At 35.5% G+C, this 25,531-nt stretch overlaps 1 protein-coding gene across 4 annotated transcripts in view; it reads right to left on the bottom strand.

Moving 5' to 3' along the window:
- The window catches only part of Lyst (lysosomal trafficking regulator), a 196,312-nt gene that overhangs the window by 34,757 nt on the left and 136,024 nt on the right, over positions 1-25,531 (bottom strand). For 3 of the 4 annotated variants that reach the window (XM_033761844.1, XM_033761845.1, XM_033761847.1), the window contains 12 exons: positions 24,235-24,411; positions 22,988-23,064; positions 22,532-22,720; positions 20,390-20,535; positions 20,204-20,303; positions 18,713-18,774; positions 16,588-16,643; positions 13,934-14,086; positions 10,921-11,165; positions 7,670-7,736; positions 6,286-6,442; positions 1,963-2,103 (listed from right to left, as the gene is read on the bottom strand). In XM_033761844.1, coding sequence (XP_033617735.1) covers positions 1,963-2,103; positions 6,286-6,442; positions 7,670-7,736; positions 10,921-11,165; positions 13,934-14,086; positions 16,588-16,643; positions 18,713-18,774; positions 20,204-20,303; positions 20,390-20,535; positions 22,532-22,720; positions 22,988-23,064; positions 24,235-24,411 — 1,570 coding nt within the window. The remainder of the gene's footprint in view (positions 1-1,962; positions 2,104-6,285; positions 6,443-7,669; positions 7,737-10,920; positions 11,166-13,933; positions 14,087-16,587; positions 16,644-18,712; positions 18,775-20,203; positions 20,304-20,389; positions 20,536-22,531; positions 22,721-22,987; positions 23,065-24,234; positions 24,412-25,531) is intronic. The other variant, XM_033761846.1, reaches the window with a different exon arrangement.

Below are 25,531 nucleotides of genomic sequence, written 5' to 3'. Positions count from 1 at the left end.
TTTTTGGTACTGGGGATCGAACTTGGGACCTGGAGCTTACAAGGCAGGTGGCAGAACTACGGAGCTAAATCCCCAGCTCCAGTATTACATTTTATTGACATAAAAGCCAAGCACTATAAGAATAAAAATTAAAAATGATGTCTTAAAAGCTGAGTAGCTCTATATAAAATTAAGTTGTTGTCTACTTAAATGTGTGAACACTGAAGAATCTTCACATTGACATGGAAGCATTTTGAAATGATACAATGTGAAATATTAAATGAGGGTTTTATCAAATTCTCACTGGGTGTAAGCATTTCAAGGAGCCTGTAGTCCTACAGAGCAGCTGCAAGTGGTTTAGGAAGGATTGGCTGAGAACCTGCAGAACTCCACGCAGCTCCAGGAGAAGCAGCAGCATGGGTTACTTTATTTAATCTAAGGGACTCAATAATTCCCAACTTTGGGGTGCTCTAGGGCACATCACAGATGTAGACCCTCCACTCAGCAGATGACTGAGAGAAAATGAGAAGAATGCTGATAAGAAATGACATGGTGCATATTATGGAAAATTCTATAGTATTTTCAGAAAATGGCCATAACATTTCCTGTATGCTTTTCAAGAACTTTGCTATTCTCTCAAATAGAAGCAGTCTGTGTGCCAGAATCCTTAGGCTGAGCTGGTCCTAATTTTCAGACCTGCAAAGACTGACAGAGGATAAACTTTTTGTTTTATGTCACTAAATGTTGGGGTTGTTATGTGTGCACTGGTTATGGGAATATACATATAAGGAACTACTATCAGAGCAAACAAGCAGTAGTTTTTTTTTGTTTTTGTTTTTGTTTTTTGGTACTGGGGATGGAACTTGGGACCTTGCACTTGAGAGGCAGGTGGCAAACAAGCAGTAGATTTAATCCATTCCTGGTTGCCCCAAGAATACTAACCAGTGGTATTTGCAGGTGCAGATTTATCTGAGATAACTCAGACTACAGCCCTAACTACTCCCCAAGTATCTCATTTTCATTATTATTTTTGGATTGCTCTAATGTATTGATAGTCTTTGGAAACAAAAGACATCATTTTTTTATAGCATTCTGTTTTTAATAATGGTATTTCCATTTATGATATGCAGTAATTCTTGATTGCTGAAAATTAAATGAATGCTGGTAGTGAGCTGTACTTTCTTTTTCTAAATGGGAAATGGGTTAAATATGAATTCCACATTGAAAGCTACAGGAAGGTTCTCCAAACTACAGGTACTGATATTTGCCTGAAGCATTTTCATATGGATAACATCATGAAACATGGCCAGGGTAACTAGCAGTTTGCATTTATTAGTAATTCTCCAAACAGCCTCAGAGAAGCCAGTTAGAAAATAATTCTGAAGTGATTCACCTAACACTAATTTCCCTAGAGATATAATTCTCAATTTCCTGTATTTTTGAGTTGCATAAAAACATGAAATTAAAGAAAATAACCCAAAATTACCTTCTACAGGGTTAAATGATGTTCTATTAAATAAAAGGTAAGGTTGTCAAGATCACTGGTCACTGGCATCACAGAAAGTTAGATTTTACCCTTCAGAATCCCTTTTGGTTATTAGTTATTTCTGGTTAGAGTATTTTATTTTTATCTTTGAGTTTTTCATAAAATCACTGAGTTTTGTTAAGTTACATTTGCTTTCAATATTTTAAAAAAGGGTAAAACATTTATAACAAAATAATTTATATAATAAAAAATAAAATGTACACTTATAAAACATTTTAGCATTTAAAAATGTAAGTCTTCCAAATATATTTTGTCCTATGAAAAACTTAAAATACTCAGGCTCACCTGGAAATAAAATTATACACTTTAAAGAAATGAATTTCTCTTATTTAGGAACTCAAATTTTAGGACTTAGAAAAGCTATATTTATTTTTGGAAAATTATAACATCATCACAAATTCTCAAAAATGTAAAATGAAAATGACTTGCTGCAATACCTTCACGGTTAACTAAAAACTCAGGAAGATAGAAAAACTCTGGGATAAGCTCTTTCACATCGGTCATGGATTCAAAAGATGAGAGGCGCCAAGTTGTATTTGTAGAATGAAAAGTTCTGTCTGGAATGTCAAAACTTTGATCTATAAAGAAATACAAATGATGCAATTAAGATACAAAGACAATTCCACTTGAAACCTTTCACAGCTTTTGCTATTTCAAAAAATTCATAAAAACATTGATTTTATTTGCCCATAGTTTCAGAGATATTTTGAGATCATATTACATTATTTTCACTTGTATTATGCATTCATAATACATATAGCTAGATGAATTTATATTATTTACTTGTTTAATTACTATCTTTTATTCAAGAAGAATTAAAGTTCTACAAAAGGAGGAGCCCTGGGGTGCCACCCATACCCAGCAGATAACCCATACCCAGTATATTATGAGTACACAAAAAAGATTCTTTCACTTGATCTTAGCCAAAAGGCCAAGAAGAGATAAGATATTTCTTTATTGAGTGAATGAATAAAGAAGGAAAATTAAAGTTTAGTTAGGTAGTTTTTTTCCCTACTAGGAAACAAAATTAAGACCATTTTCTCTCTTTCGGTAGGGGAGAAGGATTAGATGTTCTAGCCAAAGCATTTGAGTACAATATCCTACAAATGAATAATAAAACTAAGCATAGTCACTCTTTTGTTAAATTTTTTTGTGTGGCAGAGACTATGAATAAACAAGAATTGAGTTTTGTTCCTGTCTCTTTTCTGCCAACAATGATCAGACTTTCCAGGCCTAGGGCAGGCCTGGAATAATAAATGATACCCAAAGGCCAGTCCTTGGAAACATCAATGAAATATACATTTATTAGGAAAAGCGTCAATGGTCTAAAAAATCCTTCTAAGTAGTTAACTAGCATATCATTTCATGTGGGTACTTGTCACAAATGAATCTCAGCATCGAGCAAAGAATAACTTCAAAATGATACACTCCATTTTTTCTCTACACATTAGCTGCTCTGCTGAGCATATTTTCTATTATTGTTACTACTTTCTTATCTATTCTGTTGAGTCAGATAGCATTGCTTGGCCACTGTATAAAATCTCGGAAAACAGAAAAAAATTTCTTTTCAGAGACTGGCCCTCGCTGAGGCCCAGTAGCCAGGCTGACCTCAACCTTACAGCGATCCTCCTGAGTGCTGGGCTTACAGGCATGTGGCCTGGCTAAATGTAAGTTTTATAAATGTTTCTTTATTTCTTAAAAGTAAGCAGGGCCATTTTGTCAGGCCATGGTGGGTTCACTGCACCAAGAGCTAAGGAAAAATAGAACACATCCAGATATTCAGACTTTCTGTAGTTTCTTGATTTTTGTTTCTAAAAAATATTACCACAAAATCCTTTTAATCTAGACCAGTGATGGCGAATCTTTCAGAGACTGAGTACGCAATCTGTAATCCCAAACCCATTTATGTATGGCGAAGTGCCAACATTGGAAGTAAACCAGAACATCTGATACTCAGCTGCTGGGGCTGCTGTGGCACATGTGCCACATGTTCACCGCCACCGATCTAGATTATGCTTATACTCCATCAGTGGTTCTCAACTGGCAGCACTTTTGACTTACAGTGTTATACGTTAATGTCTGGAGACATTTATGGTTGTCACAACTTGGGGTGAGGACATACCACTGCTATTAGTGGGTAGTGGTTTAGACGCTACAGTCCATAGGGCAGCCCCTTTGACAGAGAAATTATGTAGCTCCAGGTTACTAGAGTGTGAAAGTTGAGAATTCTTGGACTGAATGTAAAGCAAAAAATAATTTCAAGTTAATGAGATGAAAGTTAACAGAGATAAGGTAGTACCAGGATTTTAAAGAATCTACTCATAAATATACAATATAGCAGGGTGTCGTGTTGCATGCCTCTATTTCCATAACTCTGGGAGGCTGAGGTAGGAAGACTCTAAATTTGACCTCAGCCTGTGCAACTCTATGGCAAAACTGTCTCAAAATTTAAAAAATAAAAGCTGGGTATGGTGGCATGTGCCTATAATCCCAGCACTTGGGAGGCTGAGGTAGGGGCATTACCATGAGTTTGAGACTAGCCTGAGCTAGATTCCTACCTAGGCCTATCAAAGCCAACATGAGGTACATAACAAAATCCTTTCTTAAAAAAACAAAAATTTTTTTTTTTTAAATTTAAAAAGGGCTTGGATGCAGCTTAGTATGAAAGCCCTGGGTTCAAACTTGAGTACTACAATCAACCAATCAACAGCAAAGAAAACCTAGTATTATATTTTTATATATTCATAATAGCAATATAAATGAAGATTAATAAGTTTTAGTTTATTGAGAATTTTTTTTTTTTTTTGGTACCAGGGACTGAACTCAGGACTTTGTATATGCAAGGCAGGCAGCGGAACCACTGGGCTAAATCCCTGGCTCCTAATCTTACATAATAGATTCTTGGGGTACATTAAAAGAAACACAGTGTTAAGATGAAGGGAGACAGAAGTTCTGTTAAACACTAAAGTGGACCCAAAACCACACCTAAAATATTGTAATTTTTAAATAACAACATTCACAAATTGGTACATGTCCAGAAATGTCTTCAGAACTGTGACAGGTTTAGATGACGACACAAGGATGGCTTTGAATCTGAGTTGTGACTGCTGTTTATGAAATACAGAGCAGTCCCATTTATCTTTTCGTATTCCTTACAACGGATTGGGTAGGGTCATGCGTATAGGCAGCTCTCAACCTGCTATCAAACTAAGGAGAGATAATTAGCCAAAGTAAAACAAGGCTCAGATACAGAAAAGGGACAGGGCAACAGTCTTAAAATATCTGAATGGCTGTCATGTGAAACATTTATTCTGTGTACTTACAGAGAAACAAATATAAAAAGTCCCTTCAAAGACCAAGCAGAGAGAATACAAATTCATTCCTTCAAGAGGTTGTATATAAATAAAAAATATAAGGAAGTCCTACAAGCGTTGAATACATAAGTGGATAACGATTCTCCAAAGAATTCTGGGGAACAACTAAAGAGCTAATATGCCAGTTCTCATTAGAAAGTGACAGGGGAGTGTGTCACTGTTTGCATACAAATTAGTAAACTCACTCCTAAGTCATCCTCAGGCCTGCAGGCTGCTACTCAAAATGCCAAAGTAGATGATGATGATGATGATTTTGCAGTACTGGAGATTTGTTATGGTTTAGATCTAAAATGTCCCGCCAAGGTCTCATGTATTCATAAGTGGGGTTTCTGGGTCGTGGGGATGCTATATCACTCATCAGTGGACTAATTCATTAGTTCATGATGAATCTGCTGCGGTCTGATTGGAAAAGGCAGGTCACTGGAGGTGTGACCTGGAAGAGGGTATTCTTATCCCTTCTCTGGCCTTTGCTTCTTGGCTGCCATGGGGTGAGCAGCTTTTCTCTGTCACTTCCTTCCACCATGTCATTTCTGCCTTGCAGCCAGCTGACCATGGACTAAAACTTCAAACCATGAGCCAAACTGACTTGTCTCCTTTAAGTTATGGATGTCAAGAATTTTGTCCCAGTGTTGACTAATATGGAAGTGAACTCAGGGCCTTTGCTCTGAGTTACATTTCCAGTCTTTTTTTTTGTTTTTTTAAATTTTGACACAGGGTCTTAAAAAATTGCTAAGTTTCCCATGCTGGGCTTGAAATTGCCATCCTCTTGCCTCAGCCTCCCAGAACACTGGGATTACAGATGTGCACCCACCATGCCCAACTGAGGCAGATTATTAAGTAGGCAATTATTACAGTGAAGGTGCGACTCTCATAGTTATTCATTATTAGGCATAGTAAACAACAATAACATAATCCTCTACAATGAATTACAATAGTGTACCCTTTGTACAAATAATGTACACAGGTTCCAAGGTAACTTAGGTGATTTGAAATAATTATTAGGTTGAAAGGCTTTACAAAGCAAACTGCATGCAGTTTAAAAGGGTAAAATTTATGGTCTTAAATTTTTTTTTTGCTACTGGGGATTGAACTTGGGACCTTGGGCTTGCAAGGCAGGCACAGTGCCACTGAGCTAAATCCCTGCATATCTTAATTTTTTAAAAATTAAAAAGAATTTTAAAAAAGAATCACATTTTATAAATATGTTTAATTGGAAGATAAACCTGAGACATTACCAAGATGACTTCATTTACCACCACTTTTTTGAGGAGAATTTTGATGAAGGAATGGAATTTTCTTTCCTGTGGTTTTGGTTAAATTCTCAAGAAGCCAGTCAAGTTTGTTGTCACGACCCAACATGATTTTAGAGATAAGAAACATTCTTACCTTGATAGGCTAAAAACATTTTGGTGAAGGGAGGCATTCTGACCAGGAAGTGGAGCACAGTGCCACTGTTGGAGTAGTGGGAGCCATAGTGATAGGGCTGCACAGGAGGCATGGGGTCGTCTTCCCTTGCTCCTTTGCGGTATTCCTCCTCCAAGTACTGAAGGATTCCGAATCAGAGAAAATTCATGACTGCAGGTTTTCTTTTCTGTCCTTTTCTACCCGCCTTTTGACGCCAATCTCCATGGCTTGCCCATCCCACTCATGTCTGAGACCCCAGCCAGCCTGAGTGTCTAGAGTCTTCTCTGAGGTTTGCCAAGGCCTGATCATGTGAGGCTTCACCCGGCATTCTGCATCTCCACCCTGTGTCCTCTCAAAACCCTCCTGGCTCTGCAGCCTCATGCTGAGCACTCCAGCTCCTAATATCTAAGGTCATCGAGCACTCCAATAATGAGAACTGCTCCAATCACTAGAGGCATCTGAGTTAAAGGACAGCTGCATGACACAATGTTACGTTATTTAAAGAAATGCTTCTCTAGAAGTAGAAATGCAATAGAAATGTAAAGATATTACATATTATCAATATTAATATAATATTTTATGGCTGTTTTGCAGTATAGTACATAAAGAATAAAAAGACTATAGTGAATTTTCATCCTTATCCTTTGGTCATAAAGTAGGGAAGCAAAGCTAAGCATTTAATAACTGTGCTCATCTTCCATGGCTTCTGTTTGGTTCTGATGACAAAGTCAAGTGCAGTGAATTGTCAATAGTCACTTTGGACCCTCACTGACCTATTTTCAACTATAAAGAATCAAACAAGAAACAGGTAATTCATTTGTATTTTAAAAATGTAAGACCTGGGGATTTAGCTCAGTGACAGCACCTGCCAGGCAAGTGCAAGGTCCTGAGTTTGATTTATCACACCAAAAAATAAATAAAGAAAGAAAAAATAAAAAATTTAAAATCTAGTAAATTTGTTTTAATAAACCAAATTTTCTGAATATGACCTAAGGATTATGGTAAAAAAGAAATGTGTTAATATTGCTACATAAATAGCACTAGGGGATATAAAGAGCAGGTCCTTGGAAGTCTGTGATTTTTTTAAAAGAAATATAATTACTAAGTATTTGAGTAAACAATGGATTGTTAGTTTTCAATTTATGACAAGAGGATATTCTTTTTCTTAAATCTCTGAGGTGTTTTCAGAGAATTAAGAGAGAAAAGAATATTTAATTTCATAAAATGATTTCTAGTTATCTGTCAAAGTGCAAGGAAAGGAAAAACAGAAAAATCAATATTGTAAATTTAAAATCAGGTAGTACACAAATCTACAAAACAAACTCCATTTTTTATTTGTTAAAGTATGAGTAGAAACTACACCCACCTTGTATGTGTCCACATAACGATCTTCTTTTTCTTTATACTGCACAGCTATAGGCTTAGAGAGATTTCTATAAAGGAAGGAATGACAGGAAAAAATGAAATCATTTGATACTGACTGGATGAGGCCACCTATGTCTGCATTCTCTGAGTAAATAAGTGATCAGAAAAATGCTTGGCGTGAGTTTAATGCTTACAACACGTTGCTTTCAACTAAGAGTCACCATTCAAAATTACGGCTTCAAAAGCAGTTATGGTAGAATCTTCCCAGAGACCTATGCCAGCAGTAGGAAACACTGCCTGAGGTATAACCTGAACAAGAAGAGCTTCTCCCCCTACATGTGCAGTTTCCTCTGGAAATGCAACTAATGATGCCCATAGCAGCTGATGCCACTCAAGCCCTGGAAGTTCTTGTTCCCCTTTTCCAGAATCTCCATCCCTATCTGGCAGTTAGAGTAAAGGAAATTTTGGACAGAAATTATGATCATGAGAAGATACTATTTAATTATTAGGCTAATTAGTAAAAACTGAAGAAATAGTACACACTTCAAATGACTCAGCTGAGATTTGAAGTACTGAAGCTAATGTTTTGCTATCTAATTACACAATGATGCAGGGCATACACACACGTGTGCGTACATGTTACCCCTGAGGTTTATACAGCACAGCCCAAAACAGAACCCAGTATGGTGGTTCATGCCTGTAGTCCTAGCTACTTGGGAGACTAAGCAGAGGACCACCTGAGCCCAAGAGTTCAAGATCAGCATGGGAACATAGCACGACACTGTCTCAAAAGAAGTAAAAACAAAGAAGGAAAAACAGTTTTATACAACACATATGAATTCACATCTCAAAATAGGAAGACCTTGACATAAAATTCTTATAATTGCTGTAAGTAGATTTTTGGACACAAATTATATTAACTGATGTGGCTGAAAAAGCAGAAATTACAGTTTAGTAAACTAAATAAATCAAGAATCAGTTGCTCCAGGGGTTTAGTTCAGTGGCACTGCACCTGACTTGCAAGCTCATGGTCCTGAGTTCAATCCCCAGTACCAAAAAAAAAAAGAATCAGTTATACTACTATTACTCATAGATAAAACATTTTGGAATATACGTATACAGATGTTTTCTCTGCTTATCTGTGCATTTTATTTACTTTTTTAAATAAAAAGAAAGTCTCTTCCTGCTCACAACATACATTTCCATAACATTTTTTTTTTATTTTAATTTTTTGATACCGGGGACTGAACTCAGGTCCTTGCGTTTGCAAGGCAGGCAGCAGCACCACCGAGCTAAATCCTTTAATGTTAATAAAATAACATTACTTCAATGGCTGTGACATACAGCAATTTACTGAAACCCAGTGAGGGTATGTAGGTTATTTCCAGATTCTAGTTATTTTCAGCAATGCTGTGAAGACTGCACTGACAACTAAACCTTTACACACAGTGCCAGTAAGCGGGACAAGTGTGAAACTTACGAGAACCTTCCGAGAGAGCACACATCCTGCAGTATTTCCTAAGAAAAAATCCTCAGGAACTAAACTGCTAAGACAGCATGCATATTTTAAGAGCTCTCTGGAAATACATCATCAAATTGCCATAAAGACCATATCTTATTCACATAAAAAATGCATGATTTTTACATGCCCACCAGCAGCATGTAAAATATCTAAAACAGAAATCACGTGTCATTTGCTTTTTTAAAAAAATTGACAAAAACATTAAATGGAAACTGATTTCTTGAGAATTGCTTGAACTAAGGCCTACTTGAGGTGGACAGTTATAAGTAAAATATATTAATATACAAGTGGAATATTTGGAGTCAATCTTTTCTTTAAATAAGAAAAATTTCAAACTAAGCAAACAAAATATTCTCTCATCACCCATAGCTATTTGGTTACTATAAGATACAGTAAATAAATGCTTGATTCTTTTCCTTTTTCCCTCAAATTTCAAAGTAAGGAACTCCAATCACAGTAAGCTCCCTCCAACGGGACCAATGAGGTATGCTTTTAATTATTTTTTGGCATTTAAAAAAATATGGGTCAACAATCCCTAAAGATCTGAAATCCAAAATGTACTAAACTTGAAACATCCTCAAACACTGTGCTCCAAAATTTTCAGATTCTGAAGTTTGATTTCAGATTTTTGGATAGGGATGCTCCACTGGTAAAGTCCATATAAAGATTCCTAGATCTGAAATACCTGCACACTTGGTCCCAAGCATTTTAGATAAAGGATATTCAACCTGTATAACTAAAAATTTATGTATCTTTTTATTTCAATTTGCTTCAATTATTTGCATCATTCTTCTCTTTGCTTTTCAAACTGTCCTATATTTGACAGTGTGAGGCATTTCAAGTTGGCGCCTGTGTCCTTTTGACAAGACATTTGTTTCCTTCTTCTCTGACACAACAAACTATATTAGGCTCATACTGTATGTTTTTTCTAATAAACTTATGAGAAATGAGAGATAAGATATTGCCATTCTGCAGCCTCTAGTGAAATGAGTGATGCAAACAATTATTATCAATAGATGGAATTACCAGGTAAAAGTTCAATGGGAGCTTGAACTCACATATCCATCTTAGAATCTCAGAGTGGGATGTCACAGGCCCCTGTGAGGTGACAAGAGGCCATACAAAGCTCACACCAGCATGTACAGCATATTCCTGTCTACATAAAGTTGAACTTTAATTTAATCAAGCCTTTGGAACTAATTTCTAGTTTCTATGAAACAGAGGCTAGAGGAACAAATTAGATGATGGCTGTTTTTTTTTTTTTTAAAGGTTATATCTAGGGGAAATAAACAATTTACATAGCTATTTTGGATGCATGTTTTTAGATATACGAGCAATCTATGAGACAATAATCAATAATCTATGAGGCAACAAGGACCAGATTCAAACCAACCAATCATAAAAACACATTCTTAAGACAATCAGGGCACATATGAAAATCAACTAGATAGTAAATGATATCATGGAATGAATTTTCTTAGATGTGATAACAGCACTGTAGTTATATAAGAAATGTTCTATTTTTTAAAAAAGAAATGCACACTGTAAAACTTAGAAGTGATTCATTATAAGAAGATGTCTGAAATAAACAGGAAAAAAGATGATGCAAGTTTATGGGTATATGGAAGTCCATTATATAATCATTTTATTTTTGTGAATCCTTAAAATTTTCATAATAAAAACTCAATGACAATAATATGAAACCAAAAGGTGATGACGTCTTTACTTACCTATAGACTGATGGATCATTGAGGTCAAGTGTCTCACTAACATAGTCAGCAAGTATAAATGGGAACACTGGGTACTGCATGAGATCATTGAAGGATCGGCCAGCATGTTTGTTTAAGTGAGTCAAATATTCAAAATTAGTAATTTGTCCAGCATACCACAGGTTTGTCAGAGCAGTAATGTTACCATATTCCAGAAGATTTGGGAGGTTATTTGTGAGTATACTGTGGTATACATCATCACGAACCTAAAAGAAAGAGAAAGAAAACCAGATATTATTTTTAGGGTCATTGACCCTCTTCAGAGAATGACATTATAAATAGGTTACTAATCTCAAGTCTTCCAAGAAAATGCTTTTGCCCAATATAATTAACTGATGGAGAACCAAGAGTCAACAGCAGGACTTTTTCCTGAAAGTGGGCTCTTAGTTGCTGTACTTTGCTGCTCAAGAAATCTATAGTTAGATAACCTATTTATAACTTCTAAGGAAAACTTACACAGAAAAGTCACTTCTATGAAGATACTAAAAGAAAATCAGTGAAGAAAACCCAGGAATTTTCTTCTAGATAAACACAGGATGGTGTAGTAGAGAAAGAGTACATCTCTGTACTAGAAGATCTAACTAGTGTTCCAATGAAACCTTCGTGCTACACTTACAAACCTAACAATGGGGTGACAGTACTTATAAGAATTAAATAAAATATCCTATGTAAAAAGTTAAATTCCCATTATTAATTGAAAAAACTATAAGCTCTCTTCTAGAGATTCACAAAAGTTTTCTCACCGAAAAAGGGTACTGATTTTTCTAAAGTAATTAAATAACTGGTAATAAATGAACAAAAAAGACAAGCTCAGCTTTCGTTAAAAACAGACTTTAAACACCCATCCTTTTTTTTTTGTACTGGGGCTCAAACTCAGTCAGGTCCTTGTGCTTGCGAGGCAGTCGCCAGAACCACTGAGCTAAATCCCTGGCCCTTCTACCTTAAATGTATATATGCTCAGGCACAGTCACACACAGGTGTAGCTAGTGAGAGATAGGACTAAAAGAAAATTACAAGAATGAGAAAATGGGGCTGTAATTATGGAACAAGTTTAAAAATCCAAACCCATAGCCTAAATCTGAAGGCTATCAAATTGAAGCTAAGGTAAACAGAATGGAATTTATGACAGACTGTATATCAAATTTTGGAAGGAAAAGGAAACATTCATTCACACAACAAGTACTTACTGAACATTTCAGGATATATGCTGCCAAAGCGAGCTCATTTACTAAACATTTACATACCAGTAATGTTCCTGGCACTTAAGAAAGGCAAGTCTTGACATTCTGTTGGGAGAGGCAGACAATGCTGGATGCTAACCAGTCTTATGGAGAAAAACAGCATAGAAAAGGAGATAGGGATGTTTGGGGGCCAGAGAACTGTATTTTGTGTAGTCAGATTAGGAAGAGAGTACAACTGTTATTTGATATCATCTAGAAAGGTCTGAAGAAAAGACATATGATTGGAGAACCTAAAAAACTGAGGAAGTGAGCCACTGGATTTTTAAGGGGAAAGGTATTCCAGGAAGCAGAAAGTGCAAAAATTCTGAAGCGTCAGTGTGTGCCTGACATATTTAAGGAAAAGAAAGCTACCATGCAGTGAGTAGAGGAAGTGAGGGAGAGAAAGGTAAAAGATGAAGTCAGAGAGGGAAGAAACAAGGTAACTGGTCATGCAGGGTTTTATCAGGCCATTGTAATGGTTTTGGATTTACGTGAGTGACATGGGATATGACTGGGGATTTCCAGCAGAACATTATGATCCATACCCATTGGTGTTGATCTGAAATAGTCTGGAGGGGGTGTGTATGTATCTGGGGGACCAGTTGGGAGATAATCTAGGCAGGAGAAGAGGATAGCTCAGGCGGGATGGTGACAGTGGAAGCTGTCAGATTTTCGGTGCATTCTGATGGAACAGATATGGATATGAAAGAAATGGAATGGTCTTGGTCTTCTTGGAAGACCTTAGAAATCTCAAGGATTTGGGTCTGGGCATCAGTAAGATGGAGCTGTCTTTTTTTGAGATGGAGAAGTAGAAGGAGATTTTGGAGGGAAAACTGGAAGTTCAGTTTTGTAAATGTTGTGTTTGAGATGCCAATTATTGACTTCTAAATGAAGATGCCAATTCAGGAGTGGGCATTCAGGGGATAGGCTTGAGTACTGGTAGAAACTTATAAGATGTTATGATACAGATGGCATTTTAAAGCCATGAGACAGTGTGTGAGAAAAAAGGTCCAAGGAATGTGCCCTAAGATGCCCAGGGGAGAGATGGATGGCCAAGTAACAGGAGAACCAGGTGAAAGTGGTAATTCAAAAGCCCAGAGGAGGAGGTTTTATAAAAAAGAAAAGACCAGGCTGGGGATTTAGCTCAGTGGTTCCACCGCCTGCCTTATAAGTGCAAGGACCCAAGTTTGATCCCCGGTACCAAAAAAAAAAAAAAAAAAAAAAAAAAAAAAGACTAACCAAGCACTGCTGATAGGGTAAGGACCAGGGAATACAGCCATAGACAGGGCTTCGCAACATGGAGACCCAGTGACTCTGACCACAGTGGTAAGAAAAAAGTGTGATAGGAGCCCTTCAAGAGCCATGGGCACCAACCCAAGGCAGCAGTACTGCTGTGTCTGAGGCTTTCTATGAGAGAAGCAGAGAAGTGATAGCTGAAGGGATGGGGTGTGTGTGTGTGTGTGTGTGTGTAAAGACAGTTTGTCAAAGATGGACTCTACTATAAGACCAGTCAAGTTCAAACTATTGCTTTTAGTCATTTGGTGAAATCCAAATTTAGCAAATTGGAGAGGTCAAAAATGAATCTTCACATGACCAAATGTTTAATTAGGACTAAGAGGTAAGGCAATTTTTATTTGATTTCTAAGCCGTGGATTGAAGTTTAAGTAAATTAAACCTTCATATAGTAAGAATAGCATGGGTCACATAATCACGCAACATACACACATACATACATATACACAAATTGAATTTACCTTGGTATTATCAAATGCTAACAGGAGGGTTCTTCCATTGGTTAAAAAGATTTCTACAGCATTATCTCTCAGTTGCCACCAACGCTTATGAACTTCTTTAATTTCCTCATATGTCCAGGAAAATGATGCTGGTTCTAACTCTCCCTGAAGGCTCTAAAACAAAGGAAATAGATAAAAGTACTTGTTTTATATCAAATGTGAATAATTATTTTAATTTTTAAAAAATATCCAAATGAAACAAAAAAAAAAAACCCTTTTCTGGGGGGTGAAAAATGGTGGTAAGATTACCTCAAAATCCTCCCATTATAAAACACTTCAAATATTAGATTAAAAAGTAGCAATAAAAAAATGAAGACTTTATTGGGACCAGTTTTTAGGTTTACAGAAAATTAAACAGCTATCAAGACAGTCCCCATGTATTCTGCCCCCTGCCCTCACGCTCAGTTTCCCTATTATTAAGATCTTGAAAACAGACTGAGAGAGGAACTGTAGAAACAACTTTCAGAACACAATTTAAAAAAAAAATCTAGGAATCAATCTAACAAAAGAAATAAAAGACCTCTACTCTGAAAGCTATAGCACTCTGAAGAAAGAGATCGAAGAGGATAACAGAAAAGGGAAAGACATCGCTTGCTTCTGGGTAGGAAGAACCAACATAGTGAAAATGGACAAAGCAGGGTCTCTGGAGAAAGATTACTGCTACCATAGTAGCACCATTACAAACAAAGTCTCTGGGATGTATGCTCACAGTACACACACGTCAAAGAGCCACAGGTCCCTCCTGTTGTCCAGAAAGAAAGGAGACTAAAAAAGAGACCACCAGAAGACTAGATTTCTTTAAGAGCATCAAATTTAGTCTACTTAGAGAAATCCCCCATTTTAGAATGAAGAGTTGAGGCCTAGATATCCCATCATTACTGGTCTCTCCCGAAGTACAAAAGAAAACTTGAAAAATATGAGTTTAATCTTTTGCAAACTGCAACTAGACATATGAACTATATTACTCAATGCTTTTGATAGAGAAATTATGAAAAAAGTTTCCACTAAAGTTTAAGCCTAGTTAAGACTTTACCTCATCAAATAAACTGCATTCTAGGGTTTTTTTGTCTAATAGTTTTTGCTTTTGGAAAACCATTTGTTTGTTTGCTTTTAGGGTCTTGCAGCATATTAGTTCATGCTGGGCTTGAACTTACAATGTAGTGCAGGCTGGCCTCAAACTCATAGCAATCTTCCTACCTCAGCCTCCTGAGTACTAGGATTACAGGTACATGGCACCACGCCCAACTGGAAAACTTTATTTATTGTGTTAGCTAACAGAAAACTTAGAGCAAAATTTACAACTCAATTGCAATTAGTTTTATCTCATGTTCTTTATTTCTCCAAATATTATTTTAAAAAATTTTAAATTTGTATTGTTCTACCCTATGTGTGTTTCACTATTGTATGGGGTGCCAAATAATGTTTTAGAAGTAGAGGCAGGGAATATATTAGAAATGCAAATGTAATAGTCTCAAGAAAAAAAAAATCAAATTTTTCTTTTGGTTAGTTTCAACATTCATTCATTCAACATATATTTAGCATCTGTGTGCAAGGTACTAGTTAAGTATAAGCCAAAAAAGGAGCAAGACATACTTGTAAAATGTTTAAAATGCAAAACAGAAAATGCCATATAAGATGAAATAATGCTATAAAAGTACATAGGATCCATCAATCCATGAAAAAGCATGGGTATCTTTTAATTCACTAAAAGGAGAGGGCTGGGGATTTAGTTCAGTGGTTCTGCTGCCCACTTCATAAGGACAAGATACCCAGTATACCAAAAAAAAATAAAAATAAAAAAAAATAAAATAAAAAAGTGTGGTGGGTGGGGATAATGGATAATGTCATCTTTGGGCACAGAAAAATGTTATTTCATGTATCAACTATTAAATTCTTTGGTTGAAAAAAGATGTACCTTTAAAAATAACATACTTATACTTTACTAACTGGGATAAACCCTGTAGTATATACATCAGAAAATAGTACCTAATCAATTTTTTGGCTTATATTAAATATTTTCTTAACTTTTTATGATTTGCTTTATAACCAGATTTTATGTTTTCAATTAGTAACTTCACTGAAATTAAATATATATTCATTTTATGGGGATCTCAAACAAATATTTAAATGGTGTGCAAAGTAATTCAAGTGGCTAAAAACTTTACAAAAATGTGGTGTCTTTTTTGTTATTTTATGATTAATACCAGTATTTTCAAAAGAAGAGGTATAATTACTAAGCTACATATATATCAGGATAACTTAACTGACTCAATTATACAAAATATTTCCTTTATTTTGAAGGCAAAGGTACTTGGCAGTGACCTGGGAGTGCCAGGGAGCAGTTTATGTGTTGCTACTGAGGACAGTGATGAGAAAGCTTGGACACAGACTGAAATAACAGCACTTTAGAACCTGACTCCTAACAGTAACTGATGAGAACCTCAGGCTGTGAGCCAGAGGAGAAAGCAGTCTGCTTAAAATTATCTTTTAAAAAATGTTTGGAACTCAGACAACAGATGAGACCGAATTGTGCTTTCTACTCTCCCACTATTACTGTACATATTTTTGAAATTTGTCTAGGTTTAGTGTAAATACAAACTTAAGCCTCTACTCACTGAATTTTCAACTGTATCAGAAGCATTATCTTCCACAAAATACATTCCACATTTACCTGCAGAAAACAAACACAAGAGTTTAAAAATGCATTGTAATCTTTTATACTTAAAAATAGGTGCAATAGAGTTCTTTGGCTGGAATTTGAATCCCAGCACCTAGAAATAGTTCCAGCACTCAAAACATATTTTTAAATGATACTTATGAGACCTTGTAAAAGTTTCTTAACCTCTCTATGTCTTAGTTTCCTTATTTTAAAAGGGGGGCTTTATTTCACAGAGTTATTGTAGAAATTAAATTCAAATGTGTACAAAATGCTTATCAATAGGACCTGGTACTTAATGCTAAATAAACACTGATTATTCTTTATTGCAACCATCCTTCTTATACGCATATTGGTTTGCTTTATTATGTCACAGACTGAAGTCAAGTAGTCAACCAAATTTTCTAGCAAAAGAGGATCAATATTAATCCTTAGTTATACTGCCAATTGAGACATCTGACAGAGCAAAATGGCCTCCAATTTTTCTATCATCCTAGGCTGCTACTGCCAATGCACGTTCTTACATCATGTTTCAAGATGTCAGGAACTTCCCAGGGGCTATAACGCCTGCATACTGGCCACCTGTGAATGTGGGTGGACCATGAAACACTGACATGGCTAGGTCAGAGAAGGAAACTACCTCCATCCTGTGGTCACTGGGGTTAGACCCAGCAAACTTAAGACTCCTTATCTTGGATCTTGAAGGCTATAGTTTTAGCTTAGAGCAGTGATTCTCAAATTTGAGGGTACATCAGAATCACAGAAGGATGCACAGAAACATAGACCATAACCTAACCCCCTAACCTTCCCTGGATGTGAATTGGTGCTCTCAATGCAGGACCATGTTTTGAGCATGGCTGCCCTACAGAACACAAACTGGATCTTCAGGGAAGGCCAAGGGCTGTAACGATAACTTCATATTTTGAGGAAAACATTTCCACCAAATGGGACTATACAGGTATCCATGGGTTGACAATCTTAGTCTTTCAGAGGTACAATAAGGAATATAAACTATGAAAAACATCAAGTACATATTTATGCATATGCATATCTGTTGAAACAGTAGGAATATAAATATACCAATAAAATTTTACTTTAAAATGTAAATTAGCATGTAATAAGAGGAATGATTATAACAATGTATACTCAAGAAAACTTTATAAAAAGAAAATTTTAATTATATGCTTTTCAAAAAATAAGATATATTTCTTTACATTCATGAATCATATGTATTACAGTAGTTCTCTCTTCTTTTTTTCTCACCCAGCACTGGGGATCAAACGCAGGACCTTGTGTTTGTGAGGCAGACACAATACCACTGAGCTACACCTTGGCCCCAGTAGTACTCTTTTATCTGTACTTTTGTTTTCCGTAGTTTCAGTTACTGGTGGTCAGTCATGGTCTGAAAATATTAATTATGGAAAATTCCAGAAATAAACAATTCCTAAATTTTAAGTTACACACCATCCTGAACAGTATGAAGAAATCTTGCCCTGTCCTGCTTCATCTTGTCTTGGATATGAGTTATCTCGGTGTCCAGTGTGTCCACAGTGTATCTGCTATCTGTTCTTTATCACTTCATAATGGCCTGTTATCAGACCAACCATGTTGCAGCATTAAAATGCTTATGTTCAAGTGACCCTTATTTTACTTAATAATGGCCTCAAAGCACAAAAGCAGTGATGCTGGCACTTCAGATATGCCAAGAGAGGCCATAAAAATCTTTTAAATTAAAAGGTATAATTATACTAAAATAACTTGAAAGATATAACATTCATATAACTTTTATTATAATTATTTTATTCCTAGGTATTGTTAATCTCTCACTGTACTAATTTATAAATTAATCATTATCACAGGTATGTATGCACAGGAAAACACATAGGATACAGAGGGTTTGGTACTGTCCACCCTGGGACTTGTAACACATCTCCTGCAGCTAAGGAGAAAGACTATCTATATAATACTAAGGAAGAAAGCCTATGTACTATTTGAGAAAGTTTATCTGATTTAATGGCAAACTTGAAATTAAAAATAAAATAAGGCAGGGTGAATATGCATAAGAATCTTGGAAACTGACTTACCTAATAACAATTCACCAGGTGTCTCTCTAGATGGTGCAACGCTGATACATCTTCGATTTACTCTGCCAAAACATTTTAAAATTACTATGATTAAATTTTTTACCCAATTTTCTAGAGTATATACATTTAGTAAAAGATTTCAGCAAAGCAAACTAGTTTCAATAGCATGAAATGTCTCTTCAAATCCAAAACAGTACTATGGTGTTATTTAAATGTTCTAGTAGAGGAGGAAAAATAATCCTGAAACTTCAGAAAAGGCTCACAGTCCCTACAAATAGATGTAGAGATGCAAAAGGTATTTCAATGTTTAATCCATTCACAGTAAAGAACCAGGCATTGTTTCATGCTACTGATGTATCAAGCATGAAAGAAGCATATTATTCTAGCAAAAACGAGGATTTGGGAGTCGGAAAAGCTCCCAGTTCTTTAGTCAGTAACATTTCTTTTGAGTCTTAAGAGTTTTTTAATCTACAAAATGAGTATAATAGGAGGTCTGATCAAAATACATGGTGAATGTTTAAATTAAAAGACACGTAGCTATTAACCCCTCTCAATATATTCCTCCTTACTTTGAGCACACTTATCCCATTGCTCTTGCCACTTTCTGAAGCAGTTGGAAGTCCTCTGCTGAGAGTGTCTTTAAGAGGTGTGAACAAAAAAGTATGACAAATTCTGCTGCCCAGTGCCATCCAACAGAAAGGCAGGCTGACAAAAACATGACAGCTCGTCCTCATCCATCTTATTCACCAGATCTGGTTCTTTATGACTTCTGGTTCTTCCCCAAAGTCAAAATGACCACAAAAGGTAAACATCTAAATTCAGTATGAGGTAGCCACACCAGGGTAACTAAAGATACTCATGAAAGAAAACTTCCAGAACTGCTTCAGAAAGAGGGAAGAAAAATGGGATAAGTGTGTTCAAAATGAGGGGGAGTATCTGAGGGAGATATAGTCAATGCATCTTATATTGTAGTACATTAAAAAAAATTTAATCATTCATTGTTACTTTCTGACCACACTGTGTAATAGCCACAGCAATGGCATTCATAATACTTACTTACTGACACATTTAAAACTCAACAGTGCTATGAAAACGTGGGTATGATTTTTCCTTCATTTAATAGATGAAGAAATGCAGGTGCAGAGGCTAAGTAATGTGCACAGTCAGACAGCTAGGAAGAGCAGGAACTGGAATGTGAATGATTAATCACCACACTATATTGCCTATTGATACCACGAGCAGCTTTTAAAAAAATTAACTATAAAAATATGTATACGAATAAGGGCCAGAGCATGATGAATGAAGTCCAAAATGTTCTGCTCTCAGAAATGTCATTTAGATTTTAGACACTGAATCTTGTTCTGCCTTGAACTTGCTTTGTTTAGGACTTTTCCTAAAGCTGTAACATTATCTAAAATAAAGATTACATAAAACTTACAAGGAACAATTGTATATTCACAAAAGAATGAAGGTCTCTGGATTCAAATTTACCTTATAGATTCACTTGCAGCTTTGTCTTTGACAGTAGAGGAGAAGGAAGAATGAGTTTTGTCTTCAAATAGGTAAGAGAGTGGTGGTTTGATCACATCTGCTGAGGAAAAAGTACACACTATCTTTATTCAATGACCACCACAGTTATTTGCCATATTTATATGCTTTGGCAGAAGCCATGTTTACCTTCTAGTTTTTGTCTATCCCTAAGCAGGTACTTATTTGGAATAGTTAAGTAACATCTCTGCAGACGCCTCCTCTCTCGATTTGGCCCTTCTGTTGGATCCAACTGCCAGGAGGTTGGGTAGTAGATGGGGTCATACCATACTGCTCTGCAAGTGAAAATAAAAGGACATTTGAAGGGCCATCCAAGGACTTATGGCCTTAAAAAATCATTAGAGTAAGTAAATCACAACTGATCTATTCAATTTAAAAACATTGAGTATTTATATATTTAGCAGGGAACCCATATAGATTGAACAAAACAGTATCATTTTAAAAATGCTTTTGCTCCTGAATTTCAGATATTGAGTTGTCTTCTGGAGCAAGCTACTTTCAGTTTCTTGCATTTATTACATTTTAAAAAAGATATTTCGCCAGGGATTTAGCTCAGTGGTTCTGCCGCCTGCCTTGCAAGCGCAAGGACCCAAGTTTGATCCCCAATACCCCCCCCCAAAAAAAAAAAGAAGAAGATACACAATAAAAAAAGATATTTCATTACTACTATGGAAAGTTTAACAATGTAATAGTTCTTTTTGTGGTATATTATCATATTTTTAAAAGTTTTAAAAATTATTTTAGATAAAAGAAAGCTGTTAAATCCTATTAAATACATTATTAGAAAGAGATGAAGAAAAATCCACTCTTAATCCTACTACCCTGAGCATTATTTTCTTTCATTTTTAAGATGTACCTATTTTTAATCTGTAGTTATAATCATTACACATACATATTCCCAGCTCCTGCCTTCTCTTACTGAGCACAGTACACTCTTTATTATCACCATAATTAATATGACTAATATGATGTTGACTGAACACATCATAATGTATTTTACACCTTACTATTATTTTTCATTTGAAGTCTTTCCAATTTATTTTGTAGTGTGAATAATGCAGATATGGAAACCTTTCTGTCTTTTATATTCTGATTTTTTTCACAAGAGAGATACACTAAAACATGTCTAGAATTAGAGATATCTGTCGGGTTCCTGACATATATTGTCAGTGTACAGTGGCACCAAAGCTCTGACAAAGGACAGCTGACGTTCTCAGCTATTAGTAGCCTGGCCCCCCATTTTTTTTTAAACATAAAAAGTGAAATGTGGGCCAGGATTTAACTCAGTGGTGCCACTGCCTGCCTTGCAAGCACGAGGACCCAAGTTCGATCCCCAGTACCAAGAAAAAAAAGAAAAAAGAAAAAGCTAAATGGGACATCTAAGTTTTAAAAAATCAAGCCTATAGGAATACTGAATATTCTCCCTTTTGTTTATTAATTTTATTTGTTTTGTGTGAGGAGTTTCCTCTTTCAAACTTCAGGGATTGTAGTCTTTCACTTTCAAATCTGTATGTTTTATAAGCAATAAACATATTTACTATATTATTTGCTATATTAGTTAAAAATAAATTTGCATTTTTTTGGTCATTAAATACACTGGAAAACAAAATTCAAAAGCAAGGATTTCATTTTAATTTCTTCTGTAACAGTTTTGAGCTCAGAAAGTTACCCAATATTCAGAGTTAATACTCTCTTCCACTTTGTAAACTTTCTGAGTTTAACTTTTTTAGCTGTCTGTAATTTACTTTATAAAATGGTTAGTATATACTAACATCCCAAAGTCATACTAGAGTTATCTAAACTAAATTTTAGAGAATAACACTTTAATTTCCCTCTTTTTATTATTCACAATGTACAACAGTCTTAGCTAAAAAAAGATGTATTTCTCAACTATCCATTTCAGTGATTTCTTTATTCTTTTGAAAAGATCCTATTTAAAATGAAAGTTAATTTTACTGTTTAGAAGAGCCAATACCATTTTTTGCCTTCTTTTTTCTCATGTTTTTCTCAACAATGGAAAAAACTCACACAATTATTTTTCAAGATTAAAAAAATACCAAAAATTAAACAAAAAATGCTTCAGCTACTGAAATCATTTTATGAATCCGAATTCTGGATTGAAAATAGCGTTTAAGGCTGGGGATTTAGCTCAGTGGCTCCACCGCCTGCCTCGCAAGTTCAACGACCTGAGTTTGAACCCCAGTGCTGAAAAACAGAAAAGAAAACAGTGTTTAATACTCATGGAGATAACGATGTCCTCTCACTGCTCACCGATCGTGTGTCAGCTGCTGAATGAGTTCCTGCCAATGCCTGCTTGCGCTTAGGTCCACTTTGTACATTCCTCTGATGTGCTGGATCACTTTTTTTCTCTCTATTCCCTGGGAGAGAGACACTGCCTGGGTGATATCTGCAGCTATTTTAGATATATCCTTTGATTTTGAGTCAAGACGCTGAAAAAGACTAAAAAGATTATCTGTAAGAGTGTATACAATACTAAATAGATATCAAAACATAATACTTTAAAACTAAAAGTCTAAATGAGGGCTGGGGGTGGAGCTTAATGGTAGTGCTTATTTAGCATGTAGGATGCCCGTGTTCCATCCCCGGCACTGGGGTGGAGGGACCCCAGAAAACCAAAACTCAAACCAAAGCAAAAAAGCTAAAAGTATACATATAAAGTCTAATGGTTCCTTCAAAATATGATTTTTGGAACACATAAAATTATACCTTTGTTGATTATTATTCACTGTTTTCTGCCAAGAGGCTTTACTCCCACTTTCTTCAATTTCATATTTCTTTTGTTCCTAGAAGATTTGGATAATGTGTTAACATAAAGTTAGTACTTCTCATCACATGCCAATATTATGGCAGAACCCAACAAACTATTTTTATTTTTAGTTTTAAGACAGTGTTTCACTACGTAGTCCAGGCTAGCCTTGAACTCACAGTGATTCTCCTGCTTCAGACTCCTGAATGCTGGGATTACAGGGCACGTACCACCATGCCTGGCCCAAACAAGCTTTTTAAAAACCAAGGTAAAAAAGGAAAAAAATATCCCCAGGAGACCAGAATATTAAAATAAATAAGTGGCCAGGGATTTAGCTCAGTGGTTCCATCATCTGCCTCCCATGTGTGAGGTCCCAAGTTCGATCCCTGGTACCAAAAAAAAAAAAAGTCATGTAAATAATGTTATAATTCTCCTTTGTTTCTGTGCAATTTGGTTACAGAAATTAGGTTACAGAAATACTTAAACCCCAGGGATTTAGGTCAGTGGTTCTACCACCTGCCTCATAAGTTCAAGGACTTGAGTTTGATCCCCAATACAAAAAAAAAAAAAAGAAAGGAAGAAAGAAAGAAATACTTAACCAGGGTTGCCAAAACCAGTAAGTTCACATAGTGGTTTGCTTTCTTGTTTGTTTTTGAGATAGAGTCTTGTTATGCTATTCAGGCTGGCCTTGGATTCACTATGTAGCCCAAGCTTATCTTAAGCTTGAGAGATGCTCCTGCCTTAGCCTCCTGGATGCTGGGATTACAGGCTTGTGCTACCATACTGGTCTTTGCTTTTTCATTAAAGAATGCAGATCTGAAGATACAGTTCAACATGCTTGTCATTTAAAAAATCTTTTCTTCACTAAAAGTTACTGAAATTTGATTAGGATGCCCATAGAGAATAAAAAGTTCCATAAAATAAACCTATTTTTTCCTCTCATAGTGAAAAAGTACAATATAGTAAAGAATAAAATAACCATTTCAAGTTTAGTATCAGTGTATGAGATAACAACAAAAAAATCTTAGCTGAGTGTGGTAGTGCACACCTGTAATCTCAACTACTCAGGAGGCTGGAGCAGGAGGATTAGAAGCTTATAGACAACTTAGTGAGAACTTGTTTCAAAATAAAAAAATAAAAAGGGCTGGGATGTAACTAACACACACATACACATACTCTTTTAACTACTTACAGCTTACTGACTCACCTCTTTGATCATGTTGATAAGGTCTGGTTTTGAGGATGCACTGGGTGGGATGTACTTATGACCACACAGTTTTAGAGCACACATAAGCAGGTCTGCAGTGCCCAGTTCTTCTTCAGTCAGCTCATCCTCATGATTATGTACCAATTCTGACAGATACAAAACTAACTTGGCTCCATGCTTAAAAAAAAAAATCAAGTTGTTTTTAGTGATAAAGAATTTTTATTTCTTCCATTTAAATTAGTTAACAGTAAACTCAATTATATTGCTAGATATATTTGGTTGAATATGATTTGAATGCATTGGCTGCAACAGACATTCTGGGGACAGAAGAAGTTTATGCACTGGATATTTGACGGCATTAGAGAATTACTGCCAATTCTGCGAGGAGAGATAATGTTATGATTACAGAAGAAAACAGTCTTTTAAAATTAATCTAGAAAATGTCATAATTTCTATAATTTACTTTAAAATAATTTAGAAAATTAAGAAATGATACCAATATGATACACATTAAAATCTAGGTGATGGTTATATAATAATTATCTATTGTATAATTCTTTTTACTTGTCTCTGTACATCTGAAAATTTTCATTGTGAAAGCTTAATAAGTAAGTAAATTAGTTAGCTAGCTTTGAATGGAAAGAATTCTGGACAGGATCTGTTCAAGGAATATGGGAAATAAGTCAGGGATAAAGAAAAAGACTTCTTATTCTCAGCTTTTCTCACAGAAAAACTAAACTAGTAGGGAAATATTCTGTTTAGCCTTAAAGTAAAAGAAATATGTATATTCATTATTTTCATTTGATTTTTGCTCAGTAGAAGAGAAATTGGTGAAACTTCCAGAACAAAGGACTAGCTTTAGCTTATAAGCATTTGCTACTCTTTAGGGAGAAAAAGAGAAAAATTTAAAGGTAGGTGAACTTCTAGTACTTAGTTCTACATGCATATCAAGGCATGTCAAGGGAAGGACTGGTATGGGCCAATCTATGAATAGACTCTAAATCAAAATTAGAGTACTGTATTTCTTAAGGTAATGACAGCTGTCATTTGAACTAAACTTTCATGTTTCAAGTGGCCACTCCATGTTATGAGTATCATACCTGATTGTAATGTGTACAAAATATATTAGATAATTTTGCCAACAAGTTAAACACATATATTTTACATTAACATTTTTTGCACTGATGCAAATACCACTGCATTTGGCTTTATGGCATTTTAAACTGTGAACAGTATTAAATGTCAACAAATGGATCTGGAAACGATTACATTTTGGGTGATATTTAAACTAACATGC

Source organism: Fukomys damarensis, unplaced genomic scaffold (assembly GCF_012274545.1).
Source record: "Fukomys damarensis isolate Sample0158 unplaced genomic scaffold, DMR_v1.0_HiC HiC_scaffold_10, whole genome shotgun sequence".
Classification (NCBI taxonomy): Eukaryota; Metazoa; Chordata; class Mammalia; order Rodentia; family Bathyergidae; genus Fukomys; species Fukomys damarensis.
The sequence above is the reverse complement of the archived record's forward strand: the minus strand, read 5'-3'. Positions and strand labels throughout refer to the sequence as shown.